General features: G+C 43.6%; 1 protein-coding gene across 1 annotated transcript; it reads right to left on the reverse strand.

Moving 5' to 3' along the window:
- Window positions 1-408: 408 nt before the first annotated feature.
- Window positions 409-24,025, reverse strand: LOC119654640. Its single transcript, XM_038060115.1, has 12 exons — window positions 22,976-24,025; window positions 22,423-22,857; window positions 9,068-10,348; window positions 8,782-9,005; window positions 8,256-8,709; window positions 8,007-8,197; window positions 7,789-7,947; window positions 7,464-7,667; window positions 7,208-7,402; window positions 1,731-1,869; window positions 1,290-1,666; window positions 409-1,226 (listed from the first exon to the last, which is right to left on the reverse strand). Exons 1-12 carry the CDS (start codon window positions 23,477-23,479, stop codon window positions 1,061-1,063), a joined length of 4,329 nt encoding a protein of 1,442 aa, XP_037916043.1. The 5' UTR covers window positions 23,480-24,025; the 3' UTR covers window positions 409-1,060.
- Window positions 24,026-24,676: the final 651 nt, after the last annotated feature.

Genomic DNA, 24,676 nt, shown 5'->3' on the forward strand with positions numbered 1-24,676 from the left:
ATCCAGGTTTTTTTCGACTTCATGGGTTTAACTTCACCTTCAGGTTACACTGAGTCGAACACGACTAATTTCAACGTTCCCTTCTAACACTCCTCGAAAATCTTGATGACACTACACTTCCTAATTTAATCCCCCAACGCCTACATTTTTATAATGAAGCGCCGTGCAGATACGTATCAAGGCATTATTGCGGAGATGAATTCAGGTGTAGATGAACCTGCACGGCCAACATTCATCAATTTCGAAAATGAGGTACAGATCTGCCCCCTGCTCAAAATGTAACGACCAAAATGATTGTTTCTGACCAAATTTTGAGTTGTTTGTTAATTCAGCATAAGGGTTTGCACTTCATTACAAGTGCGGTCACTTCATTACAAATTGTGGGGATAGTTAAATACAAAATACATATTCGTGGTTAAGATTACAGATAAAACCATGTGACGTATAATATTTGATCATTATTATGACAAGCGCTTACCAAAATATAATAGTTTCAGATCTAACTCTACGGTTTGTATCAACTTTAAACTAGGATCTTGTTTTGGTTTTATGACTCCCTCTTTTCTACGTTCAGTTCTTCAGTACCTTATGAAATACTGTAAAAAATAAGTCGGGCCATAGTATTCGCCCTGATAAAACTGCAGTGTTGCATTGATATTAAATTTGAACATGTTCCGGATTGTGAACCAGTTTTTTGCTTAATTAATTTTCATTCGAAATAGGATAAACAAACATGCATACGTTTCAAATAAACACTCGATAGTTGAGATGTTGCTGATAAAAATAAATAAGAGATAGAATACTTAGTACACAGTCTACAAAATGAAGTATGAATACTTATAGATTATTATTCTAATGGTCGGGGTTAAGATGACGATATGAATTACGATGAAATGGGCAACTTGCCTTCATCATTCAGGTGATGCATGTTTCTTTGTTTTCTATTAACCTTACACTAAGATTTTACTTATATACAATTAATTACTAGGAAATGTCCTCTCCGCGTATGCTTAATGACTAAAACAAAAGCGTAAATATTTCTTAATTTAGATTTTCATATTTAAATAGTAATTTGATTCCCAGACGTCGATGCTGACTGTTCGGTCCCGCCGTTCATCACTTGATTTCTTTCCACTGGATTAGCTGAAAATCGACATTCCGGCGATTCACACTTGCAGGCGAAGTATTTTTGTTTTACGGCCCAGAATTTCTCGCCATAGTCGAAACTAAGGATTTGATGAAATTTGTGGTTCATAGTCTATGGGGAAAAGACAATTCAAGATACTCACGCAATTTCCTCTCCTATGGCGATGTTTTTACATGCAAAAAATGCGATTTTCGGAAAACGATAATCCTGATGGTCATAGTAAACACGTACAGGGACAATATTCGGTGAACACGAATGATTGAAAAATCGACTAACATTCCCGTAGTAGTTTGCGTCGATACAATGATCGGATGAATCAAGATCAAAAAAGTAACTGTCATCAGTGCGACGATCTGCTTCCATATCAGTCAATATTTCCCCAGTGTACTCAGCTACAAACGTTCCACGGGGTATTTGACGCAAGGTTCGTACGCCCCAACCTTTAGCACGTTGTTGACATTCAAATACTTGTAGAGGTAATTTCATGCCATTCTGGACTACACGATTTTTACAAATTAACTGTGGAAAGTGTAAAGGAAATTTTGTTGTGAAGGCGATATGTTGAGAGTTTTCCTAGCTTTACCTTATTGCAACCACAAACATCATTACATTCAAATATCATTGGCGGATCATCGAAATTGAAGTCCCCATTCAATTGACCTTCGGGTGTATACCAGTTTTGAACGGATATTGTACTACATTGACACTTGTCGGAATTACAGCTGAAAATATATGCAAAATATTATATTGAACTATGGACGCATTAGGACAGCTAATTTGTTTAAAATGTAACATTCCAAACTGTTTGATTTCATTACCAAATAAATCAGCTATTGACTATAAAAACAAAAAAAAATTAAACCAAGGGAAAATTCTACCGCTGAACCGGGGGGAAAGAGGGAGAAAAACGACTGGAAGTTGGGTGAATGGGCCAAATATATATGTTCCCCATTTACCGTACAGTGGAGTGGTAGCCTTGGCCATATGCAGCCAGTGTGAGGAGGTGGAAGAGACGGTCCTACACTTCGTACACAGCTGCCCGGCTTCCTCAGACCTCAGACAAAGATACCTTGGTAAGGTTTTCTTCAACGAAGAGTCTGCGCATTTTCTGGAGAATGTTCTCAGATTCGTGAAAGCCTGCGCACGCCGTCGGCGAGAGGCCGATGAATAGGCGATCTCCGAGGATAGTACAATGGACCTAGCAAAAGTCTGAGTGTTTGGAGCTGGGACTCCCCGCAATGAACTAAACTAACAAACTAACCAACGTATAGTGCGTCAACACATGTCCCTCGCGGTTACCTGAAATGCACTTCCTGAACCGCCCGCACTCCTTCTCTACTGTTCTACGCTAAATGCCCTTGAAGCTACCCAAACGTCGGCCAACTTCTGTGACTTATCAACTGCCAATTACGCCTTCCGATCACATCGCATACGGGTACCAGGTCTGTGCGTCGAGCAAGTTTTTCGTTTGCAATAGTATCAGGCGTGAGGGTCACTTTCCATGTACTACTCCCATATAGCAACACAGAACGGACATTAGCACGGAACAGTTTCAATTTGATTTTGATGTTGAGATAACTGCAATTCCAGGTTTTAAACAGGGCAGCGAAAGCGGATCTAGCACTGTTAATGCGTCGGACAAAGTGCAGTTTGGTTCCAACATCGCCAAAACCACACTTCCTAGATATATAAATTAATCGACGCCTTCGAGCCTAGGGAGGATGCGACGACCCACCAGACTGAAAACCTTGGTTTTATTGGTGTTAATCGTCAGTCCTCTATTTGCCTCTCTTTTCAAAGCCAGAGTCAATTGGCCAAGGTCCATGACTCGATGAGAGGGCAAACAGAAGTCATCAACATAGTCTATGTGTTTCAGGAAAAATCTCATCGTTCATTGAACTCCTGCACATCCTCTGGACAAGGTAGCATGAACAACGTGACCGATAACAAGAAGAAATAATATCAATGACACGATTCAACCCTGGCAACATCAAACCGATTTCGATCTCAAATTTTACCAATGATTTTACCTCGGTGTAGCACATAGCACTTTGCGCCAATATATGTCGCTCTGATAATAGCTGTTGCTTTTTTCAGAATGCCCCTCTTGAAAGGGAACTCCAGATAAACTCCTTATTCACACTGTCAAAAGCTTCCGCGAAATCGATGAAACGAAGATCCAAACTCCATGTGATGCGGTATATACTTCTGAAATAATTGCGCTCTGCGGCATTTTCTACTTCCCTGACTAGCACAATAGCATATTTCCATTTGTTACGTCGAACTTTCCAAGATTTCGCTCGGTATCGAAGTTCAAGCGCGTCACATTCGCCATCACTCGCAGCAGTCAATAAAGCCTTCAATCGTTTCATCGATCCGTTTCCAAGATCAACCAGATCTCTCGACGCCCTTATAAGATGTGCCGACGACCTGCGTAGCATCTGAGAAAAACATTTTTGATGTCGGCACAACTTTCATCGATATTATCTGGTTAATACAATTTGGAAGGACGCAGCTCCTTAGCCCTACGAGAAGTGGCGAACGCAACACGCAAGCGACGGTAAACGAACAACATCAAATGGTAATCTGTTTCAAGGCCAAAGTCAGTGTCTCTCGCACGCCCAGAAAACAATTCCTAAGTCTACTGCTGATCGTAAAGTGGTCAATCTGATTGTTCGTACGATGTCAGTGAGTTCTCTGTTCGAACCAATGACGAGGCGGTGGAAGCTACAGAAACCCACAAACCCCCCACTATTATCCATTTCCACGTACAGTTTGACCGGCGAGTGTGACGTGGATAAATTGCAATTGGTCTGTCCGTTTTGATTGTTCAACGACCGATGATCAAATCGCCCAACCGGCCAGGCATGTTTGTTTAAAATGTGAACGAGGATTTCATGCTTGTTTAGGCTGTGAGTGAGAATTTTATGGGCATCTTTATCGCTAATGGACATTTTTGATAAATGCTCGCGTAGAAAATCATCTTAAATTTGCATCTCAATGCCTTCCACTTCCAGAGTTGAACTAATGATGTTGCGACTTGCTGATACGTTGATGCTGCATTCAGTTCAACGGGCTCTTCCGGCATAACCGACAGGCCGAACTGTACGTGGATGGCGAGCTTTAGGAAGCATCTATTGAACTGCGTGTAATTGCTCGTAGGAAGCATCCTTTTCCACTATATCGGATATCTTCGTTGGTGCATAGCGCTACCCAATTGTGAAGCTCCTTAACCTGAACCGGAATCATGCAGTCAGAATTCTGTCAGAAACAGGCTTCCAGGTAAGGAGAGCGCTCCTTGCGATAACCGTCAGTAACAACCTGACATCTGATTCGCGCCTGCTACCACTTGACATTCCATAGTACAAGAGCACATTGCCGCAAGAGGGAGAAGAATACTTTCCAGAGTCTCATAATCTTAATTCGACCCAGAATGTCCAGCTTATATCGTTGGAATTCTCGCTTGAAGTTGAAGAAAGCGAGCATTCTGAGGACCTTCGGTACAGTTTTCGAGGAGCGTACGCACATGTCAGAAACCAATTGTAATCTGTTTTCGATGGGCAAAGGTCGCAGCCTTGAGGTCAGTCCCAATTCGAGACGTAGTTAATATTTCGGAAGCAGTAAAGTTTTAAAATTTATAGATTGCTAGCCCACAAATATCAGTCCCTTTTAGTTGCCCCTTACGACAAGCAGGGAAGACTTTGAGTGTACTCTCAAGCCCAAACGCACAGGGGCATTGGACCAAACATGAACTCAAATTTGTGGAAAGAGGCCCATGTGCGACTGGATCTCAATTAAACATTAATCAGGTTTTCACTTCGAATTTGCTGTGAGCTTATCAGTTGTACAACGTTAAGTAATATGATAGTGAAATTGAAGCACAGTCTCACTGTGTGGATGCCATATATCCACTGAGGAGTGAACATGAAACACTAGATGGGGTATACAGCAAATGGGGATCAGTAGCTGCAGATCCAGGAAGGGCAACCGTAGCTGTTGATTCAAGAAGGGCAGCCTAACAACGTAATCTATTTGAACTAAATTTCTTGGAATTCTATGCAAAAAACAAAGTGCAAATCACAAGAATCTTGGATATCCTCAACGTCAATTTTAAACACATTTATATGTTATATCTGGAAATGTCCAAATTAAAGATTTCGGAGGCCTTTGGACGTCTAAAACTTATCTTCTTTTTTTTGACCAACTTGGCCTCTAGCTTCCTTGAAACATTGGTTCAATAAGCTCAATCCTTCGACCGATTATACATTATTTGTCCTTTGAATGCCCTCTAAGGTATTATTAGATAAATTGACTGACGATTTCGTCCAGAGCAGATGCAACTCATAAGACACTGCCTCACCTCTGGCCTGGGAGCAACGTGACCTAAAGTGACTACTGGAGGCAATCGACCCATTTAAATATAATCGAAAACATGACAGGAGTGCGAATTATATTCAAGTGACAACCGGCTGGTGTTTAAGCCCAAACTAGCCCGAAGTGATTTTTTTCTTTGATTATCCAAAAAGCAATGTCACGTGAAATGGTCGTTGGAAGCGTCTGGTTCGCGGGGACAAAAATTCAAAGATAAACGCAAATCTCTCCAGACGAAATCACCTTCACTTACCCGCCTTGGTGACCATGATGATTGCTTTTTGGATCGTGTCTTTAATTTGGTTCCACGATTCTTCCACATTCGTAATGGTTGGTAATCGTGTGAGTGAGATCGTTTTTGCTATCTTCTCACCAAATCGCCACCATTTAATGTGTCGCGGGCCAGTGCGTTCCGCACGCTGTTTTATCGGTGGCTTAATTCGCAGGACAGCAATCAACGGTCGATGTTGAGGTGCGATGGTCTCAAAGGGAACGGCTTTGCAATCGGTGACGGTGGTAAAATGTCGGCGTCTTATGAGAATATAGTTGATTTGCGTTTAATGAACCATGTATTCATACGTACAAGGTCAGGGGTGTCCGCAAAATTGATTATACGCTCGCCACCCTCATTGCGCGCTCGAAACCCCTTTCCCCATGGCACCTTTTACCGTCTGCCTTCTTACCCACATGATCATTAAGGCCGCCGACAATGATAACATAGTCGTCAGCAGGGACGTGACAAATCTTTTTATCAAGAAGTTGCCAGAAGGCATCTTTCTCGGCATCAGGTCGACCTGTCTGTGGTGCGTAGGCAGTGAACAAGTGAATAGTGCGATTAGCTGATATAATGGTGAGCTTCATCAGTCAATCATTAAATCGTTCGACTTCTTTAATGGCATCACGGAAACCCTCTGAGATGGCAATGCCAACACCATATTCTTACAGGGTTTCTCGCAGAGCGCAGATATCAATGCGCCTTTTCCGAAGGGCTCTTGCGTGTTCCTCGGTCTTTCCAGTTAGGGTATCAACATTTAGCGTGCAGACAAGCATTTGTTTTGTTTGTTTTGTTCGGACTAACTTGCTTACGTCCTGACGCTGTCCATGCGTCAAGAACCCTTGCCTATTTCTCGACATGACCAGGGCCCGCCTTGCCGCGTCGACTAAGGTGGACGCCCTAGCATTTCTCCGAGGCTTGTGACTCAATCCGATCATCATGTTTGTAACGACATTTTATGCATTTTCTTGGTCGGTCTGTCGTGGGTCACCAAGAGAGATCAGGTAGGATTTAGCATAGTGGAATAACTCCAACTGTACTTTGTTTATCTCCTGTAAAAATTCAAGGCTTCCTGTATATAGTCTTCTTGCTTTTGAGTCTAGTTATAATGACGATAATGACATCAAATACGCCTTTCTACCATATGTTCGTTAGAAGAAATTTTTGGCATATTATACCTCTCCTGATGTATCAATGGTACCATGGAGAAAATTCTCCTGACTACATTAACATTAAGGTGGTCATAGAAAGACTCCCCTGAAGTGTCTCACCATGCCCAACTTTGAAGCATTGTCCAACATTTCCGCTTATAAAGCGAGCCTTGAAGACACTGCCATCATTATTTCAATCACCAATTCGTATGGGCTTTGCCAAAAATGAAAGATTACAATAGTACTAACCAGAAATGGACTTACCTATCGTTACACGAACAAATCCGCATCTGCGAGACGCGATAATCAATTTGCACAGAGTTTTGTAGCAGTATAGACTTCGTAATGTACTTAAAATCAGGTAGAATTGTTTCATCGTCGACTTCGTTGCTGATTTTACCTATCCTAGGACGACGCACTACTTCTATTGGATAATGTTCCCTTCCGTTCGAGATATCACTGTGTAAGGAATTAAATCGTCATTCAAAGTATCCTAAGGAGATTAGAAAGCTACACATACCTGCAGATTATTTTCACTTGTAATCCGCTTGGTCCAATTGATCTCATTTGCATGTTGAAACCTACAGCGCGCGCGCAAGAATCTTCTTCGTCTCGTATACAATCGTACGGTATTTGTCCTTCATTATTTTTTATCATTAAATCTGCTCCACGACTGATAAGCATTAGAGCAGCACACGTATTCGATTGTCGACAAGCTATGTGACTGCCGGGAAAAGATATTCAGTGAATTGTTTTGGTTTCAATAAGAATTAGGTAAAATGTGTTGCGCGATAATTAGAAACTTTGTACCCGTATAATCATTGAATGTTACGATTTATACTCACAGTGGTGTATCTCCATTAATATTTTGCACACTACACCGCACATTTGTTTGTAGAATTACCTTCACCACATCATCGCATGCTGATATTACCGCCCAATGAAGGGCCGTATTATTTTCCATATCACAGATACTTGGATCGGCACCATAATTAAGTAAAAGGCTGCGAACATGAAAGCTCTTTTCAGGACCGCTATATAGATAAAAAGCAACACAAATTACCTAACAATTGACGTGTGATTCAACTCGGCTGCCCACACAAGAGGAGTCCAGCCTCCATCATCCTTAGCGTTGAGGTAATCATTGAATTGCTTAAAGCTCGAACTGCTACTGTAAGCCTCCAGTAGGATTTTCGCAGCTTGAAGATTGCCACTCCTTGTGGCAAAATGCAGACATGTCATTCCATCTGTCCCCTGAAGTTATTACACTCTAAAGTAAGTGGATTGCGACAATTAAGTACCCATCGCTTACCTTCAGTGAAATATCAGCACCGACTTGAATGAAAAGTTGCAAAATGTCACACTTATCTCCAATAATGGAGCACATTGCCGCCGTACGTTGCTCCTTATCCCTTTGATTCAAAAACTCAGGCGTCGAATTACGTGCCAGGAGCAGACAGGCCATTTGTATTGTTCCGAAATGTGCGACGAGATGCAGGCAGGTCCCATCGAGGAACTCTTTCATTTCACTTGTGATGTCAAAGCCTGATCGTATAATTTCCGCAACACGTTCCAGATCATCGTTGTTTACGGCATAGAACATGTCTTTGGTCGTGAAGTCGTTTATCGAAGCACCATTCTCACGAACCACGACATTCATAACGGATTCTGGAATATATTTGACCAAATCGAGGCACTGTTGTGGCTGATGCTTAACTACTGACAACCTTCCGTTAGAGGATGATAAACCCATTTTTGCCGGTTTTCTATAATTCACAAATTGATTTTTACATTGTTAGTGGTGGCTCTAGCTCGAAAATGTAGAAAGCTAGACTTACATGGGCCCTTTTTGACTAGGAAGAAATACTGGAGTGTTTTGACACTTCATTGTGACTAGTGACTCCTTCTCGGAAGTATCGCAACCGCAATGAGGACACTTCAAAACTAACTTTGGGCTAGGATATGTTGATCTTTTCGCAGGGTCATATGGTGTATTGAGAATGAGCTTCTGGGCACAGCCCGGGTGAAAGAAATGTCGATGTTTGCATAATATGAAACTCCCCTGATAAAAATACGTTTTATGACTTACTGATATCTTTGCAATAGGAAGCATAGGAAACTTACCTGCGTGCAGAACACACCGCATCCAGCACAACTGTTATGGGAAAGAAACCTTATGAGATGTTGATCGCAAAGCAAGAGATACGGTACGCGGGCACTTGGTCGATACAACGGAACTATTTCCGTGTTAACAACTTTGTTGAAGCAACCAACTCGATGGTCTTCAACATGATCAATTGCCTTGCAAAATACAACTTCGCTGCTCTTCCGGGCGTAGAACTTTGGTTTTGCTTGGCAGGAGCAAATCAGCTTCTGATCCTTATTCACTGTTGATTGACTGGGCGCAGCTTCTTGTGGTGGGACAACCGGTGCTCCAACTTTCTTATGCTGAGCGACAGGATGATGACTGCTTTTTGGGGCTTCCTTTCCACTCACTGAAGTTGTTGCGTTTTCTTTGTTATTACGTAAGCGAAGTGTGACGTTCGGTTTACCAACGCTAACTTTCTTCGATGGAATAAACTCTTCGTTATCGCTGGACGAATTGCCTGATTCGGTAACATCGTCCCGTACGTTACGACGAAGTCCTAGTCGTTCAAAATGTTTTTCTTTTTGTTTTAATAATTTTCTGTGTTGCTTTCTGTTGAGTTTTCTATCCTCAGGCGATCGATGCAAATTTATTCCCGATGCTTTGATTTCATTCAGGAAATCTTGGGGTTCAGGGCATGGTCGGCACTTCTTCGATGGGTAAATATTGTCTACGTTCAGATGATTCACCAGCGGTGACGATTTTTTCTTAACTGGCGTTACATTGTTCTTGCTTTCAATGTGAGTAATGTCCTTCGATTCGCGATTGCGACGGGCTGATTCTGAGGCATGCATGGTACCAGTCTTATTATCTCCAGATGTGGCTACAATGCGGGCAATGTTTTTCGATTCGAACTCATACCGAAGCTCTTCGTTCTCAAGGATTTTCGCAGTTGGTTTGATCCGTCGTAAAGGACGCTGAGATGTGACAGTAGGTGCAGAGTCATTGTGACTATTGTTTGCAGTAGCTTTGTCTCGCGATAAATGTTTTTCTTGTGAATTACTTTCAACGTTATCTTTCGTCGAACGTTGACATTTTTTACTTTGTGTAGGCACGTCGGAACTACTTGTGGCTGGACTAACGACAGGTTTTGCCCGTCTACCACGTTTTTTTGGAGTCTTATCATTAAGTTGTGATTGGTTTCCTGTTATTTCAGGTTTAACGTCCTCATTTTCGTCCGTTTTTGGGATAATTGCCGCGAACTCTTGTTGTTTGGGAATTTTCTCTGCAGGGGGATGACTGATATCGATGACCGACAACTGGTTTTGTGGATAGATGAGTAATAAATCAAGAATATAATTATCGTCAATACATATCATAAATAAAATTATCAAGTCCAAATAACATTGCGATAAATAAAATTCTTTATATCGGAATCATTCTTTTCACTTAGTTTGTGCATTGTAAAGCTTTGCGGTACTGAGGATGAAGTTTGTTATATTCGACAGAAACGTATTTTTACATTCTGTGAATTGATTTATGATCTGAATATGGTGCGTTTTATAACAATAGGACCATCTCTGATTTGGTTGATATAATTAGGATAATCCATAATCGTCGCTTTTGTGGGGAAAGAAGGGAACTTATTCAACAGCGTACGAAATCATATCCCTTGCCGAACACCGAAAATGGCAACGAAACTCCGAACCAAGTGAAAACGACGGCCCAAAAATCCCTTCGAAAAAGCGAGGACGGAAAGCCTGGGAATCCTACGGGGCTAGCCCCTCTGAATATGACGATGGTGCTAGAAAAGTACCCAAAAGAAAACCTCAGTACTGAAGGAACCTAGGAGGTGCAAAGGGTTATTCTCTCTGCGATGTGGAAATGTGAACTCTCCACTGAGCTTCAATTCACAAGTACCTGTTTGAACGAAGAAGTCTTGTTTATGATTTGCTACAGGTCAAGTTGCCGCTCATTATAATTTGTAGTAATACCGAATGCAGATATATTAGCTGACGGTCTAGAAGAACTGATCACGAAGTTAAAGACTCACAATATAGTTCTCAAAAGCCACGAGCGGAACGTCATCGGCTCGAAGCACAATGATCATGGTGTGCCGACCCTTATGAGCTGAGGAAAGACACCTCGGTGGAGACACCGGGTGGAAAGCTTACCGAGGTCCCCGAAGAAATCTCGGAAGCCATAGAGGCGAAAAGGACTGGATCAATCAGGGAAGTAGACCTGCTGCCCGGTGAAGAGCAGAAGCTGTACGGCATGGACTTAGAGTAGGCAGCGATGCGGGGAAAGTGTCATGTCGGGGGAGAAGAGTGATACTCCGACAGTGGAGAAGAGCTTCCAACAATAACGGGGTCAATGGCCACGACTAAAATGGCCCAGATAAGCCTCCACTATGCAAAAGCTGCATCTGCGTTGATTGCAAGGGCAAGTTCCAGAAGAACATTGGAATAGTATTGGCTCAGGAGCCCTGGGTGTACCGGAGGCAGATTCGCTGTCTGTAAGGAGAAAGCATGCAGATAATTTGGGGCTCCTGTTGCGAAAAAGCAAGAGCTTGCATAATTCTAAAACGTAATTTAAAATATATAGAACTATAGTCCGGATAGCTGAGTGGTTAGAGCACAAGGCTATCGTACGGAAGGTCGCGGTTCAAATCTCACTGGTGGCAGTGGGATTTGTATCGTGATTTGATGTCGGATACCAGTCGACTCAGCTGTGAATGAGTACCTGAGTCAAATCAGGGTAATAATCTCGGGCGAGCGCAATGACCACATTGCCTCGTACAGTGTACTGTAGTGTACCGTTACGGTCTTGAATGAAGTGCTCTAACACACTTCAAGGCACTGATCCAATATAGATTGTTGCGTCAACGATTATTATTATTATATATATAGATATATAGTTCCTTACCTTGTGGCTATTCAAGTATCACTGGAAACCGGGGGGAGCACTCGAGAAGCAGTCGTGGCATCGGACTACTTCCCAGGAGACGACATCCGGATTCCACCGGAACTAGTCGCTAAACTGGTGAAGATACTATAAGAAGAGGTCGTTACCACTTCTACGGTTACGATGCCAACGTCCATCGCGAAGTCTAGGGAAGCAGCAAAACCAATCAAAGAGGTGAGTACCTTCGTGAATTTATTCTTAGCTAGGAAACGCTCCAAATTCGTGACCAGCGCTAGAAAAGAGGTACTAGACTTAATTCTAAGAAATGCTCTAATGAACGGGCTGGTCAGAAATTGGAGGGTGTCAGATGAGCCCTTTTTTCTGATCATAGAATAACCGAATTCGACATTGAGGGCTAGTCCGAGATAAAAAGAATAATAAGGAATCCCAGGAGAGCAGATTGGCAATATGGCATATGCAATGTACCTGAAAAAAAAACATAGCTCACCTTCAAGGAAGCGGCGACATCAGGAGCAAACTGGAACTAGAAACAGTGGTGGAAAAACTCAACAAAGGTATTGACATTGACGCATATGAGGCCAGCTGTTAAGCAGTTAAGTCATCAAGGGATGCACCCTGGTATCACAGGCACAGCAAGAATAAGAGCAGAAGTATGAAAGCTCTTCAACCGGATAAAACAAACCGGGGACTGCCTGAGGTACAAAAATGCACTGACTGCGCATAGCAACGCGATCAGGGAAATAAAACGGAACATCTTCAGGGAATTCTGTGAAGAGATCAAGCAAACCACAGAATCAACTAGGCTTTACAAAGCTGTAGTCAAAGACGAGGCAATATCTTGTGTCTGTTTGAAAGAGGATGGGACATTTACCGAGAATGAGCTGGACAGAGTATACCTGCTTCTCAAAACTCATTTCCCGAGGTCCTATCGCACGGCGGCAGGCGACAACATTCTGCCTGACACCCCAACAACGAACAAAAGGAAACTAGCAAAAGAGATATACTCGGCAGTGGGAACTTGTAAACCATTGAAATCACTCGGAGTAGATGGCATGTTCTCAGTACTAACTTAGAGAAGCCTAGAAATCATCGTAGAGTCTCTTCTGAGGGTGGTAAGCGGTAGCGTAGCCCTGGGATATATACCAAGGGCATGGAGGGGCAAAATTGGTCTTTATTTCAAAAGCGAGTAATTTTTTTTATCCTAAATTTTTCAGACCAATTTGCCTAACATCGTTCATACTCAAAACGGTGGAGAATGTCATAGACAACTATATTAGAACTAACGTTCTTAAGCGTAATCCCCTACATCAGTATCAATAAGCTTACCGAGCAAGAGGGTCAAACGAAACTGCTCTTTATGGGCTGACTGTTGTAATACAGGATGCTATAGAAATAAAAGAAATAGCACTGTGTGCGATTTTGGATATGCAAGAAGCATTCGATAACACATCGCACACAGAGATACAAGATGCTCTGATCCGCAAGGGATTGGGAAACAGCCTGACCTTCTGGATGGCGAAAATGTTGGAGAGTAGGCAAGTAGAAGTACCGACAGGTACAAATTCGATTGGCATGAATACAACTCAAGGTTGTCCTTAGAGCGGGGTACTATCACCGCGTATGTGAAGTATGGCGAGTAGGCAAACTGCTGGCCGTGCTAACCAATATTGAAATACAGATCCAGAGTTATGCGAACCACATTGTGTTAATCTGTAAACTGGATTAAGAGTTACTGGTGCCTAATGCAGGAAGGCGGGACTGCGTATCAATCCAGCCAAAACCACCATAGTACCATTCACTAGAAAACGTAAGCTTGATCACCTGAGACCCATAAGGTTACATGGCATGGAGGTGAAACGAGAAACAGAGGACAAATTTTTGGGAATTACGTTAGCCCAAAAAGGTGCATGTCAGAAACACTTCTCGGAAAGCTACAAGGGCTCTGATGACTGGTAAATCCATCGCAGGAAAAAAAAATGGGGTTGAACCTCGAAGATATTACTTTGAATATACACTGCATAGTAAGGCAGAAAGAACTGAACTCAACACACAGGCCAACTCCAAAGACTGACTTGCATGTTTCAGTGGGGCAATGAGGACATGCCCAACGGCATCCCTGGAGGTCTTTCTGGGATTAACCTCTCTCCATGCGGACATACAAATGCAGGCAAGGAGAGCAATCTTCAGGTTGGCCGAAAGTATCAGTGAGGAGGGGAGCTACCTAAATCGAAGAAAGATTGACATTCTTTCTAGAGGGTACCCCGAATTATAGATACCAAAGGATAAGATGACAACGAGGTTTCACTTCGATAAAAAGTTTGAAATACATTGGAGTAACAAGGCAAACTAGGAGAGCGTGGCTGTAACATACGGGTTAAAAAAGCAACTGATTACTAGGTATACTGACGGATCCGTCACATCAGAAGGAGCGGGTCCCGAGGTTATTGGTCCAAGGTAAATATACTTGGAGCCAACGGGTAAGCACACTAGCATATTCCCATAGACAGATGTGCCTTCTTTTCTTCAAAGGAACTACTGTGAGCAGAACATTGCTATTCTGACTGACAGTCAAGCAGCGATCAAGGCACTTAAGTCCAACCAGGTGAATTCTACTGGTATGGGATTCCCTTGAGAGACTAAATACGCTCGCTCGCTTAATAGGGTCTGGATACTCTGGGTTTGAGGGCATGTTGGATTGGAAGGCAATGAAGCAGCAGACGAATTAGTAAAGGAGGGAGCAGGGACGCCTATACACGGGCCAGAACCCTTCCGTGTAATCGGAAACGGGTTCATGACTATGGCATTAAGAAATGAAGAGGAACGGTTGAGGGAATTATACTGGGCGAGTCTACCAGGAATGGAGCAGTCCAGGGTGCTTATTGGGGGATACGAACCGAAGCGCACAAAGGATTGCTTAAACCTTAAACCAAGAAGAAGAAGAACCTCCGAATCGTAGTGGGAATTTTCACTAGTCACTGCCGGCTAAACTATCACCTAGGGAAGCTAAGGATAGCTACGGACACTGCCTGCAGGTTCCGTGCGGAATGTGATAAAACCTCCATACACGTTCTGGAATATTGCCCGCCACTTACGAAAAGCAGGTCGAGGAACCTGGGAAAACACTTAATACCAGATGCAAAGTTGAAGATTTGGAAGTAGGGAATGTACTAAAATTCCTAACGGTTAAAATACTATAATTAATACGTACACTATAACCAGTCAAAGAGGCACAATAGTTCTTTAAGGACGCAGTGCGACTTCCCTTCAACAAAATAATATGTTGCGAAACAGTGACGAGAGCTTGAAAGGAAAGGTCTATTTGTATTGTCTGAGTTTATTTTCAAAAATGTAAGCGGAAGATAAATGCTGAACGTAATTCAGATGAACTTTTAGTATGACAAAGCTGCAAAGGCGATAAACCACCGACTAATTAGCGCTGAGGGTCTAGACGTAGGGCCCTTAGGTAGTAAATGGGAAAATAGCCGGACTCAGGAGCTTAAGGTAAGTTGACAAATATCACGTATTCTGGCAGGCCCACAACATGCACTTTTTTCAAATTCGAAACTCCAAAACTACCATAAACGACTCTATCTCCAATGACTTAGTGGTAAAGAAAAGGAAGCAAATGGGAAGTTGCATAACTGTAGCAACAGCTTTATCTCGTATGATCCACAGGTTAGCCACCCATGAACGAATCCGCGATATTCCGTTAAACGGAGGAATCGAGTACAATAAACCATTAGGTTCTGAGTGCTCAGAGGCCTTGTCGCTCCCCCACCTTAAACACATACACACACATAATAATAATAATGGCGTTAAGCACACCTACGCGCCATCGTTAGCCGTTTGCTGAAATTTGAAAGAATAGAGTAACATGATGGTCATATTCACACCAAGGCTAATTTATTTTGTTTCGAGAATCTCAGCAAGCGCTCAAATGGTATTATTAGGCACAACAACAGAGTCTCTTCTGAGGGTGGTAAGCGGTAGCGTAGCCCTGGGATATATACCAAGGGCATGGAGGGGCAAAATTGGTCTTTATTTCAAAAGCGAGTAATTTTTTTTATCCTAAATTTTTCAGACCAATTTGCCTAACATCGTTCATACTCAAAACGGTGGAGAATGTCATAGACAACTATATTAGAACTAACGTTCTTAAGCGTAATCCCCTACATCAGTATCAATAAGCTTACCGAGCAAGAGGGTCAAACGAAACTGCTCTTTATGGGCTGACTGTTGTAATACAGGATGCTATAGAAATAAAAGAAATAGCACTGTGTGCGATTTTGGATATGCAAGAAGCATTCGATAACACATCGCACACAGAGATACAAGATGCTCTGATCCGCAAGGGATTGGGAAACAGCCTGACCTTCTGGATGGCGAAAATGTTGGAGAGTAGGCAAGTAGAAGTACCGACAGGTACAAATTCGATTGGCATGAATACAACTCAAGGTTGTCCTTAGAGCGGGGTACTATCACCGCGTATGTGAAGTATGGCGAGTAGGCAAACTGCTGGCCGTGCTAACCAATATTGAAATACAGATCCAGAGTTATGCGAACCACATTGTGTTAATCTGTAAACTGGATTAAGAGTTACTGGTGCCTAATGCAGGAAGGCGGGACTGCGTATCAATCCAGCCAAAACCACCATAGTACCATTCACTAGAAAACGTAAGCTTGATCACCTGAGACCCATAAGGTTACATGGCATGGAGGTGAAACGAGAAACAGAGGACAAATTTTTGGGAATTACGTTAGCCCAAAAAGGTGCATGTCAGAAACACTTCTCGGAAAGCTACAAGGGCTCTGATGACTGGTAAATCCATCGCAGGAAAAAAAAATGGGGTTGAACCTCGAAGATATTACTTTGAATATACACTGCATAGTAAGGCAGAAAGAACTGAACTCAACACACAGGCCAACTCCAAAGACTGACTTGCATGTTTCAGTGGGGCAATGAGGACATGCCCAACGGCATCCCTGGAGGTCTTTCTGGGATTAACCTCTCTCCATGCGGACATACAAATGCAGGCAAGGAGAGCAATCTTCAGGTTGGCCGAAAGTATCAGTGAGGAGGGGAGCTACCTAAATCGAAGAAAGATTGACATTCTTTCTAGAGGGTACCCCGAATTATAGATACCAAAGGATAAGATGACAACGAGGTTTCACTTCGATAAAAAGTTTGAAATACATTGGAGTAACAAGGCAAACTAGGAGAGCGTGGCTGTAACATACGGGTTAAAAAAGCAACTGATTACTAGGTATACTGACGGATCCGTCACATCAGAAGGAGCGGGTCCCGAGGTTATTGGTCCAAGGTAAATATACTTGGAGCCAACGGGTAAGCACACTAGCATATTCCCATAGACAGATGTGCCTTCTTTTCTTCAAAGGAACTACTGTGAGCAGAACATTGCTATTCTGACTGACAGTCAAGCAGCGATCAAGGCACTTAAGTCCAACCAGGTGAATTCTACTGGTATGGGATTCCCTTGAGAGACTAAATACGCTCGCTCGCTTAATAGGGTCTGGATACTCTGGGTTTGAGGGCATGTTGGATTGGAAGGCAATGAAGCAGCAGACGAATTAGTAAAGGAGGGAGCAGGGACGCCTATACACGGGCCAGAACCCTTCCGTGTAATCGGAAACGGGTTCATGACTATGGCATTAAGAAATGAAGAGGAACGGTTGAGGGAATTATACTGGGCGAGTCTACCAGGAATGGAGCAGTCCAGGGTGCTTATTGGGGGATACGAACCGAAGCGCACAAAGGATTGCTTAAACCTTAAACCAAGAAGAAGAAGAACCTCCGAATCGTAGTGGGAATTTTCACTAGTCACTGCCGGCTAAACTATCACCTAGGGAAGCTAAGGATAGCTACGGACACTGCCTGCAGGTTCCGTGCGGAATGTGATAAAACCTCCATACACGTTCTGGAATATTGCCCGCCACTTACGAAAAGCAGGTCGAGGAACCTGGGAAAACACTTAATACCAGATGCAAAGTTGAAGATTTGGAAGTAGGGAATGTACTAAAATTCCTAACGGTTAAAATACTATAATTAATACGTACACTATAACCAGTCAAAGAGGCACAATAGTTCTTTAAGGACGCAGTGCGACTTCCCTTCAACAAAATAATATGTTGCGAAACAGTGACGAGAGCTTGAAAGGAAAGGTCTATTTGTATTGTCTGAGTTTATTTTCAAAAATGTAAGCGGAAGATAAATGCTGAACGTAATTCAGATGAACTTTTAGTATGACAAAGCTGCAAAGGCGATAAACCACCGACTAATTAGCGCTGAGGGTCTAGACGTAGGGCCCTTAGGTAGTAAATGGGAAAATAGCCGGACTCAGGAGCTTAAGGTAAGTTGACAAATATCACGTATTCTGGCAGGCCCACAACATGCACTTTTTTCAAATTCGAAACTCCAAAACTACCATAAACGACTCTATCTCCAATGACTTAGTGGTAAAGAAAAGGAAGCAAATGGGAAGTTGCATAACTGTAGCAACAGCTTTATCTCGTATGATCCACAGGTTAGCCACCCATGAACGAATCCGCGATATTCCGTTAAACGGAGGAATCGAGTACAATAAACCATTAGGTTCTGAGTGCTCAGAGGCCTTGTCGCTCCCCCACCTTAAACACATACACACACATAATAATAATAATGGCGTTAAGCACACCTACGCGCCATCGTTAGCCGTTTGCTGAAATTTGAAAGAATAGAGTAACATGATGGTCATATTCACACCAAGGCTAATTTATTTTGTTTCGAGAATCTCAGCAAGCGCTCAAATGGTATTATTAGGCACAACAATATCTCAAAAATTCTCTTTCTCCCTGCGGCAAGCGATGGAAAACCCGTTTGAATATGGCCATCAGTTGCACCATCTTTACATAAACTTTAAGGCCACCTATAATTACATAGCCAGAGTAAAACAGTACAGGGCCATGAGAGAAATCGGTTTCCCGACGGAATTGATAAGGCTGATTAAACTGACCCTGACCAATGTACGAGGCCAGATAAAGGCAGCAAGATAACTGTCGAGACCATTCAACATCAACAACGGTCTGACAAGGCGATGTTCTATCATACATCCCCTTTAACCTGACCCTTGAAAAAGTCATCCGCGATACAGATGTTAATGCGAGAGGCACCATCCTCTTCAAATCCACCCAACACATGGTTTATGTTGGCGATATTGGCCATATGGGAAGAACAACCTGAGGTGTAAAGTCTACCTTCATCCAGATTGAGTTGGCGACGATTGGCGCGAGATCTTGAGCAGTACATTAATGAAGGCAAGACGAAGTACATGGTGACAACATCAGCACCAAAAACCCAAAGAATTAATAGCATCAAATGGCACTGGTCACACACAAAGACAGCTGATAATTTTCCCTATCTAGGGTCAAAAATCACAACCGATAACAGCTATGACGATGAAATACACGCACAATTGTCGGTTGTCAACAGACCTTATGTCAGCTTACAAAAACGGTTCCGCTCGAAACGTCTCACTATAGGGTCAAAGCTCTTAATGAACAAGAGAATGATCTTGCCAGGCCTCATATATATTTTACTCGGAGACCTAGGTTCTTAGCAAGAAAAATTGGCCGCTTTCGAGGAAAGAATCCTCCCAAGAATTTTTGATCCCCTACATTAAGATGAATGATTCCGTTGCCCCTATAATGGCGAAATTTATGAGCGATACCACGACCGTTTGGTTTTGCGGTGGGCAGGTCACTTAATACGTATGGGTGAGGATGATGCAGCCTGGAGAGCCTATAAGGGCAATATCTAACAGGAGGACATGGAGATCCTCCCTTAGATGGAGCGATGGCGTAGGCCAGGACGCCAGACAGCTTTTAGAGACATCGAATTAGTGGGCCGCAGCGCCAAATAGTTCCTTACTTAGGGAGGATTATACAGGAAACCAGTTGTTGCGCCATTGATGATGATGAATTTTCTTTGAAATGGCCATATAGTGGTTTACGCTGCGAAACTTTATAAGATAGCTGGATCCTTTAGTTTCAATTGATTTAGGTAGAGTTGCATTTTCTATTATTACTCCCGAGCTAGCACTTAGCATCCATCGAATGATATGGCTCTATACGGAACGATTAATCTAGCGATTTCATCACCATCCGTAAACATTTGCCAGCACCCTCCGACCTTAACACCGTCAGGCCGTGGAGATCCACCTTGGGAGGACTATGAAGTTTGTTTTGTTAACACAAAAGACTTGACATTATAAACCAGGCATTCAGCGATAAATCAAGCACCCAGAAATGAACTACATGTGTAGCTTAGTTGACAAACAAATAAGAACACCTGAAGGATAATTGTCCTCCCTGCCACCTCCTACTTGACTTCCATAAATGTCAGATACTTTAGCTTCATAACGAGCTATTTTGTATAGAAAGAATGCTTTTTTGACATTACATGCAACTGTAGACCGGTATCCGGTCTAGGCGTGCCTTAATAAGGAACTCCAGACATTCCGGTTTTGTCCCATGGTCCACCAATTCGATATCCCTAAAAGCTGCCTGGAGTCCTGACCTACGCTATCGCTCCATTTCAGGCAGGGTCTGCCTCGTTTCCTTGTTCTACCATAGATATTGCCTTATATACCTTCCTGGCTGGATCATCCTCATCCATACGGATTAAGTGACCCGCCAAGCGCAACCTGTTGAGCCGGATTTTATCCACAACTAGACGATCGAGGTATCGCGAATAGATTTCGTCGTTATGTTGGCTACGGAATCGTCCATCCTCATGTAGGGGTCCAACAATTCTTCAGAGGATTCTTCTCTCGAACGCGGCCAAGAGTTCGCAGCTTTTTTCTTTTGCCAAGAACCCAAGTCTCCGAGGAATACATAAGGATTGTAGGTTCCTATTTTTATTGTTTTCGTTTGACTAGTGTGATTCGATGTTATTTGCTCATTTAGTTTTGGCGCTGACGTTGCCACCATGTGCTTCGTCTTGCCTTCATTAATGTGCAGCCTAAGATCTCGCCCGCCTGCTCGATCTGGATGAAGATAGACTGTAAATCTCGATTTGTTCTTCCCATGATGTCAATATCGTCAGCGTCGACCAGCAGTTGGGTGGACTTGAAGAGGATGGTGCCTCTCGCATTTACATCGGCATCGCGAATCACTTTGTCCAGGGCCAGGTTAAAGAGGACGCATGATAGTCTTAGACCGTTGTTGATGTTGAATGGCCTCGAGAGTGGTCCTGCTGTTTTTATCTGGCCTCGCACATTGGTCAGGGTCAGCCATGGAGGTTATCAGTGTTATCGGCTCAAGATTGGAGAAGCACGATTCCCTAACTGAGTGTTCTGCAATGGGATGGCGAACGACACTTATTACAACATTTTTCTTGGTGAGATCTAAATCGTCAGCAACTTTATGCCAATACAATCGAGCGCTCTGCGGACAATATTGGAAGAGAGATGGGGCGCTGAGTCCTTTTTTGAATTAACTTCTTTCACTCTTCTTCTTTCTTATTCTCGCGAAGAAAATTGACTTCGGCCGGCAAGGATGTCTTTGAACTAACAAATCTCTTCCCCCTTCCCCCCTCTCTGGTGTTCTTATTCACTTCTCTGTGGAGTATAGGGCATCCACGTAGTCTGTTTTCAATTAAGCTACGGTTCCATTATCAATACACTTAATGCTGTGCAAATGGTAGGCCTACAACAGGCGGACAGCACAAAGACGTACAGAAACATCCATGGCGACCGGGATTCGAGCCTGTGGAAACGAAATCGAGAGATTGGCGCTCAACTATCTCGACCGCCGCACCCGTTCCCTCTTTTGGGTGAAAGAAATTGCCTGACTTGAAGGCACCCTAAAGAGGGAGAATTGGAAAGCTACTCCTAAATAATGTGCCAAACGGTTAGTTCTCCAATGACGGGGAAGGGTTCAGTTGGTAGTCCGACGGCTTAGGTTGCGGAGTCCAAAACTCATTGAGGCAGATTCTCCTACCCTAACCGAAGAAAGAAACTTGATTATGGCCACATATGGAAATAAAGGGGAATAAAAGATGAAGAGAAAACGCACTTCAATAACTGTCCAACTTTTTAATTGGTTAACTCTGAATGTAAAAGTTTTTTATGTAAAGTGTGCACTGCAATCTGATTAACTACCATTTTCCATTCACATAGATAAAATTTCCAGACGACCTGCTCTTCACTATTCTGCAGCCTCATTACCCATTTTGCGGAGAAAACCCCGATGCTTATGGAATCAGCAGCAATCACTGTCAAGACTGACCAATAACGATTAGGAATTATTCACTTCATCACAATCGAGGAAGGTTTGATATCAGGTTTCGCTTCTGCGATGTTTTCCCAATTTTACATTCCCGTTCAAGTGAATGGAGGAAAACACGGTGATGCGAAAAAGCAATTGGATTTTCCAAAATAATTCTTTCTTTTGAATAAAATTTGCTAATTACCTTATCTGCTGGAACGTCGGGAACTTCGCCTTTCGTCTCCAATCGTACGCTCCTCCGCTTCCTATTCCGGATTTCCTCCTTTTCTGCAACCTTGGAAGTCCTTGGCACAACGTTGATTTCCCCATTGGGGATTTCCTTCCGAACTTCTGCCACGATCACTTTTTCTTGGTCACTATTGGGGTTCACATTCGAACCCATTTCCTCCTCGATTTCGACCTTGTGAACCTTTTCTTGGTCATCACCCAATCCAATCGGACCCTCTAACTGTGATTCCAATTGGATTTCATCTTCCTTTGGAACAGGTAAGGTCGGACCTGGGTCATTGGCCCTTTTTGAACGTCCTCGACGGCGCAAGGGGGCGGGCGAGACACTCACAACAGTTCTTGTGCGATTCGACCTTCGCGAGGGATTTTCTTGTACGTTTCGTGGTGATTTCTGGAAGCAAAGCGCGTGAGGTAGGAGTCATAGCAGTGCGCGAGCGGCCGCGCTGCGAAATTCTATTTCACAACGCGGCCCGGGCGGACGCAGCGAGTGCTGCATCTGAATTACTTACCTTTGGTTTCTGCGCTCTAGCAGCGGCAGCGCTGCTCGTGGACGCGGCCTCGGCCGTCTCATCACCGCTTCTAGCTGCGTTGATAAGGTCGTTATCAGAGCGTGCGGGAACCGAGTGCAGTGGCGTCGAAGTCACGGCCGCGGTTGCGGTCGAGGCAGGCGCTGGCTCTGGCGTGGAGGGCGGCGTCGACTTGGTGCGCTCCTCCACGGGCGACTGCTTCGGCGCTGGGGTCTTCGGAGTGGCCGCCACCCCGACCGCTTGACCTTTATCCTCATCATCGACGGGAGACTCTGGCTTTGCGCTCGCTCGGCTCACGTCCGCCGCCGGGTCGTCTTCGCCCAGCGACTTCCCCGGGTTCTTCTTGGCGTATTGGTTCTTGAAATGCCGCCGCCACTTGAGGGTCTTATCGTTGTTGAGGTCGATAACAGATGCCTCGTCACCTGGCGTGGGGCTCGAGTTGAAGGCTGTAGACATGCTACTCAGCACATTTTCTATGTCCGTCATTGTTCCGCGGCGGCTCCACCGAGGCTGGGTCCGCACTTTTCGGCCCGAGCGACTACTTTTAGACTGGGCGCTCTGGCTGGCTGGGGCGACTCGGGCTCAGGTCTCCGAGCACGCACTCGTCGTGGTTTGATGGTGCCACACGACTTGCAGATGGACAGCCCCACGCTCGGCTAACAATGGTTTCGCGTGGCCCACGACTTCCGCTCCACACTCCGCACGCCAATTATCAACTATATTTTCGGTAACTGCTGCCGTTCGGCCGTAGCGGCGGATTCCTCGCAATATCGAACGCTCGCGCACTCCAATCTCGATTTCACTTCACACGCGACGACTGCACATAATCTGGGACACGGGACACACGGTTCGATCGCCGACGCAATTTGTTTACACGAAACAAATGCTCAATCACGGCGAAAACATTGAAAATCACTTTAATTTCGACTCGGATACGCGGACGCGAAGAGAAGCAGCAGCACCAACGAAATCTTAGCAGACATTTTTTTCCTTTTAACTTTTTTAATCGCTCTTGTACGGGTGGGGGTTGATTTCGTGAGACTCGGATGGAAGAACTGTCAAATGAGTTGAGGCTAGACGGCGGCAGAGGACGTAAGCGAGTGGTTACAAAATTAGTTAAGATACGAACCATTATTGCAGTTGTAAACGGGAATTCCCCCAGTTAAGTGGGATTTCAGAGAATAAGTTCGTTTGCACTCGAAATTTCTTGGAATTCATGGCATCCAAATTTAAACATTTTCGATAGACGGCGTTTCGTCCAAATGAGTCATTTTATTTGAAATTTGATAAGAAATTTTAAATAAAAAGCGATTTTACTATCAACTTAGAGCAATCCGGCATTTAATGAATAAACCGTAACGCGTAGAAATGTAGTTATCAAGCGGGAAAGTTTTTCCACATTTTTCTTGAAAAACTTGCCACTATGCAGAGAATGAGGTGTCCAGCGGGGTGGATGGGGACCATAAACAAAAATTAAGTGCTGAGTTTTCTATTTCCACATAGACATGTTGCCACAGTTAAATGGTATGGCCATTTCGATCGGATTGGATTGGAATCCATTAATTGAAATGATACTGATCAGTAATTTTGTTTTGTAGATAATGACGCTTATGCTCTGCTCTGGAACGGTTTACATTGGTGGTGCCACACAGAGTCGGATGCTGCGTCCCCTCTGCTCTGGTA

This window comes from Hermetia illucens, chromosome 4 (genome assembly GCF_905115235.1).
Source record: "Hermetia illucens chromosome 4, iHerIll2.2.curated.20191125, whole genome shotgun sequence".
NCBI lineage: Eukaryota > Metazoa > Arthropoda > Insecta > Diptera > Stratiomyidae > Hermetia > Hermetia illucens.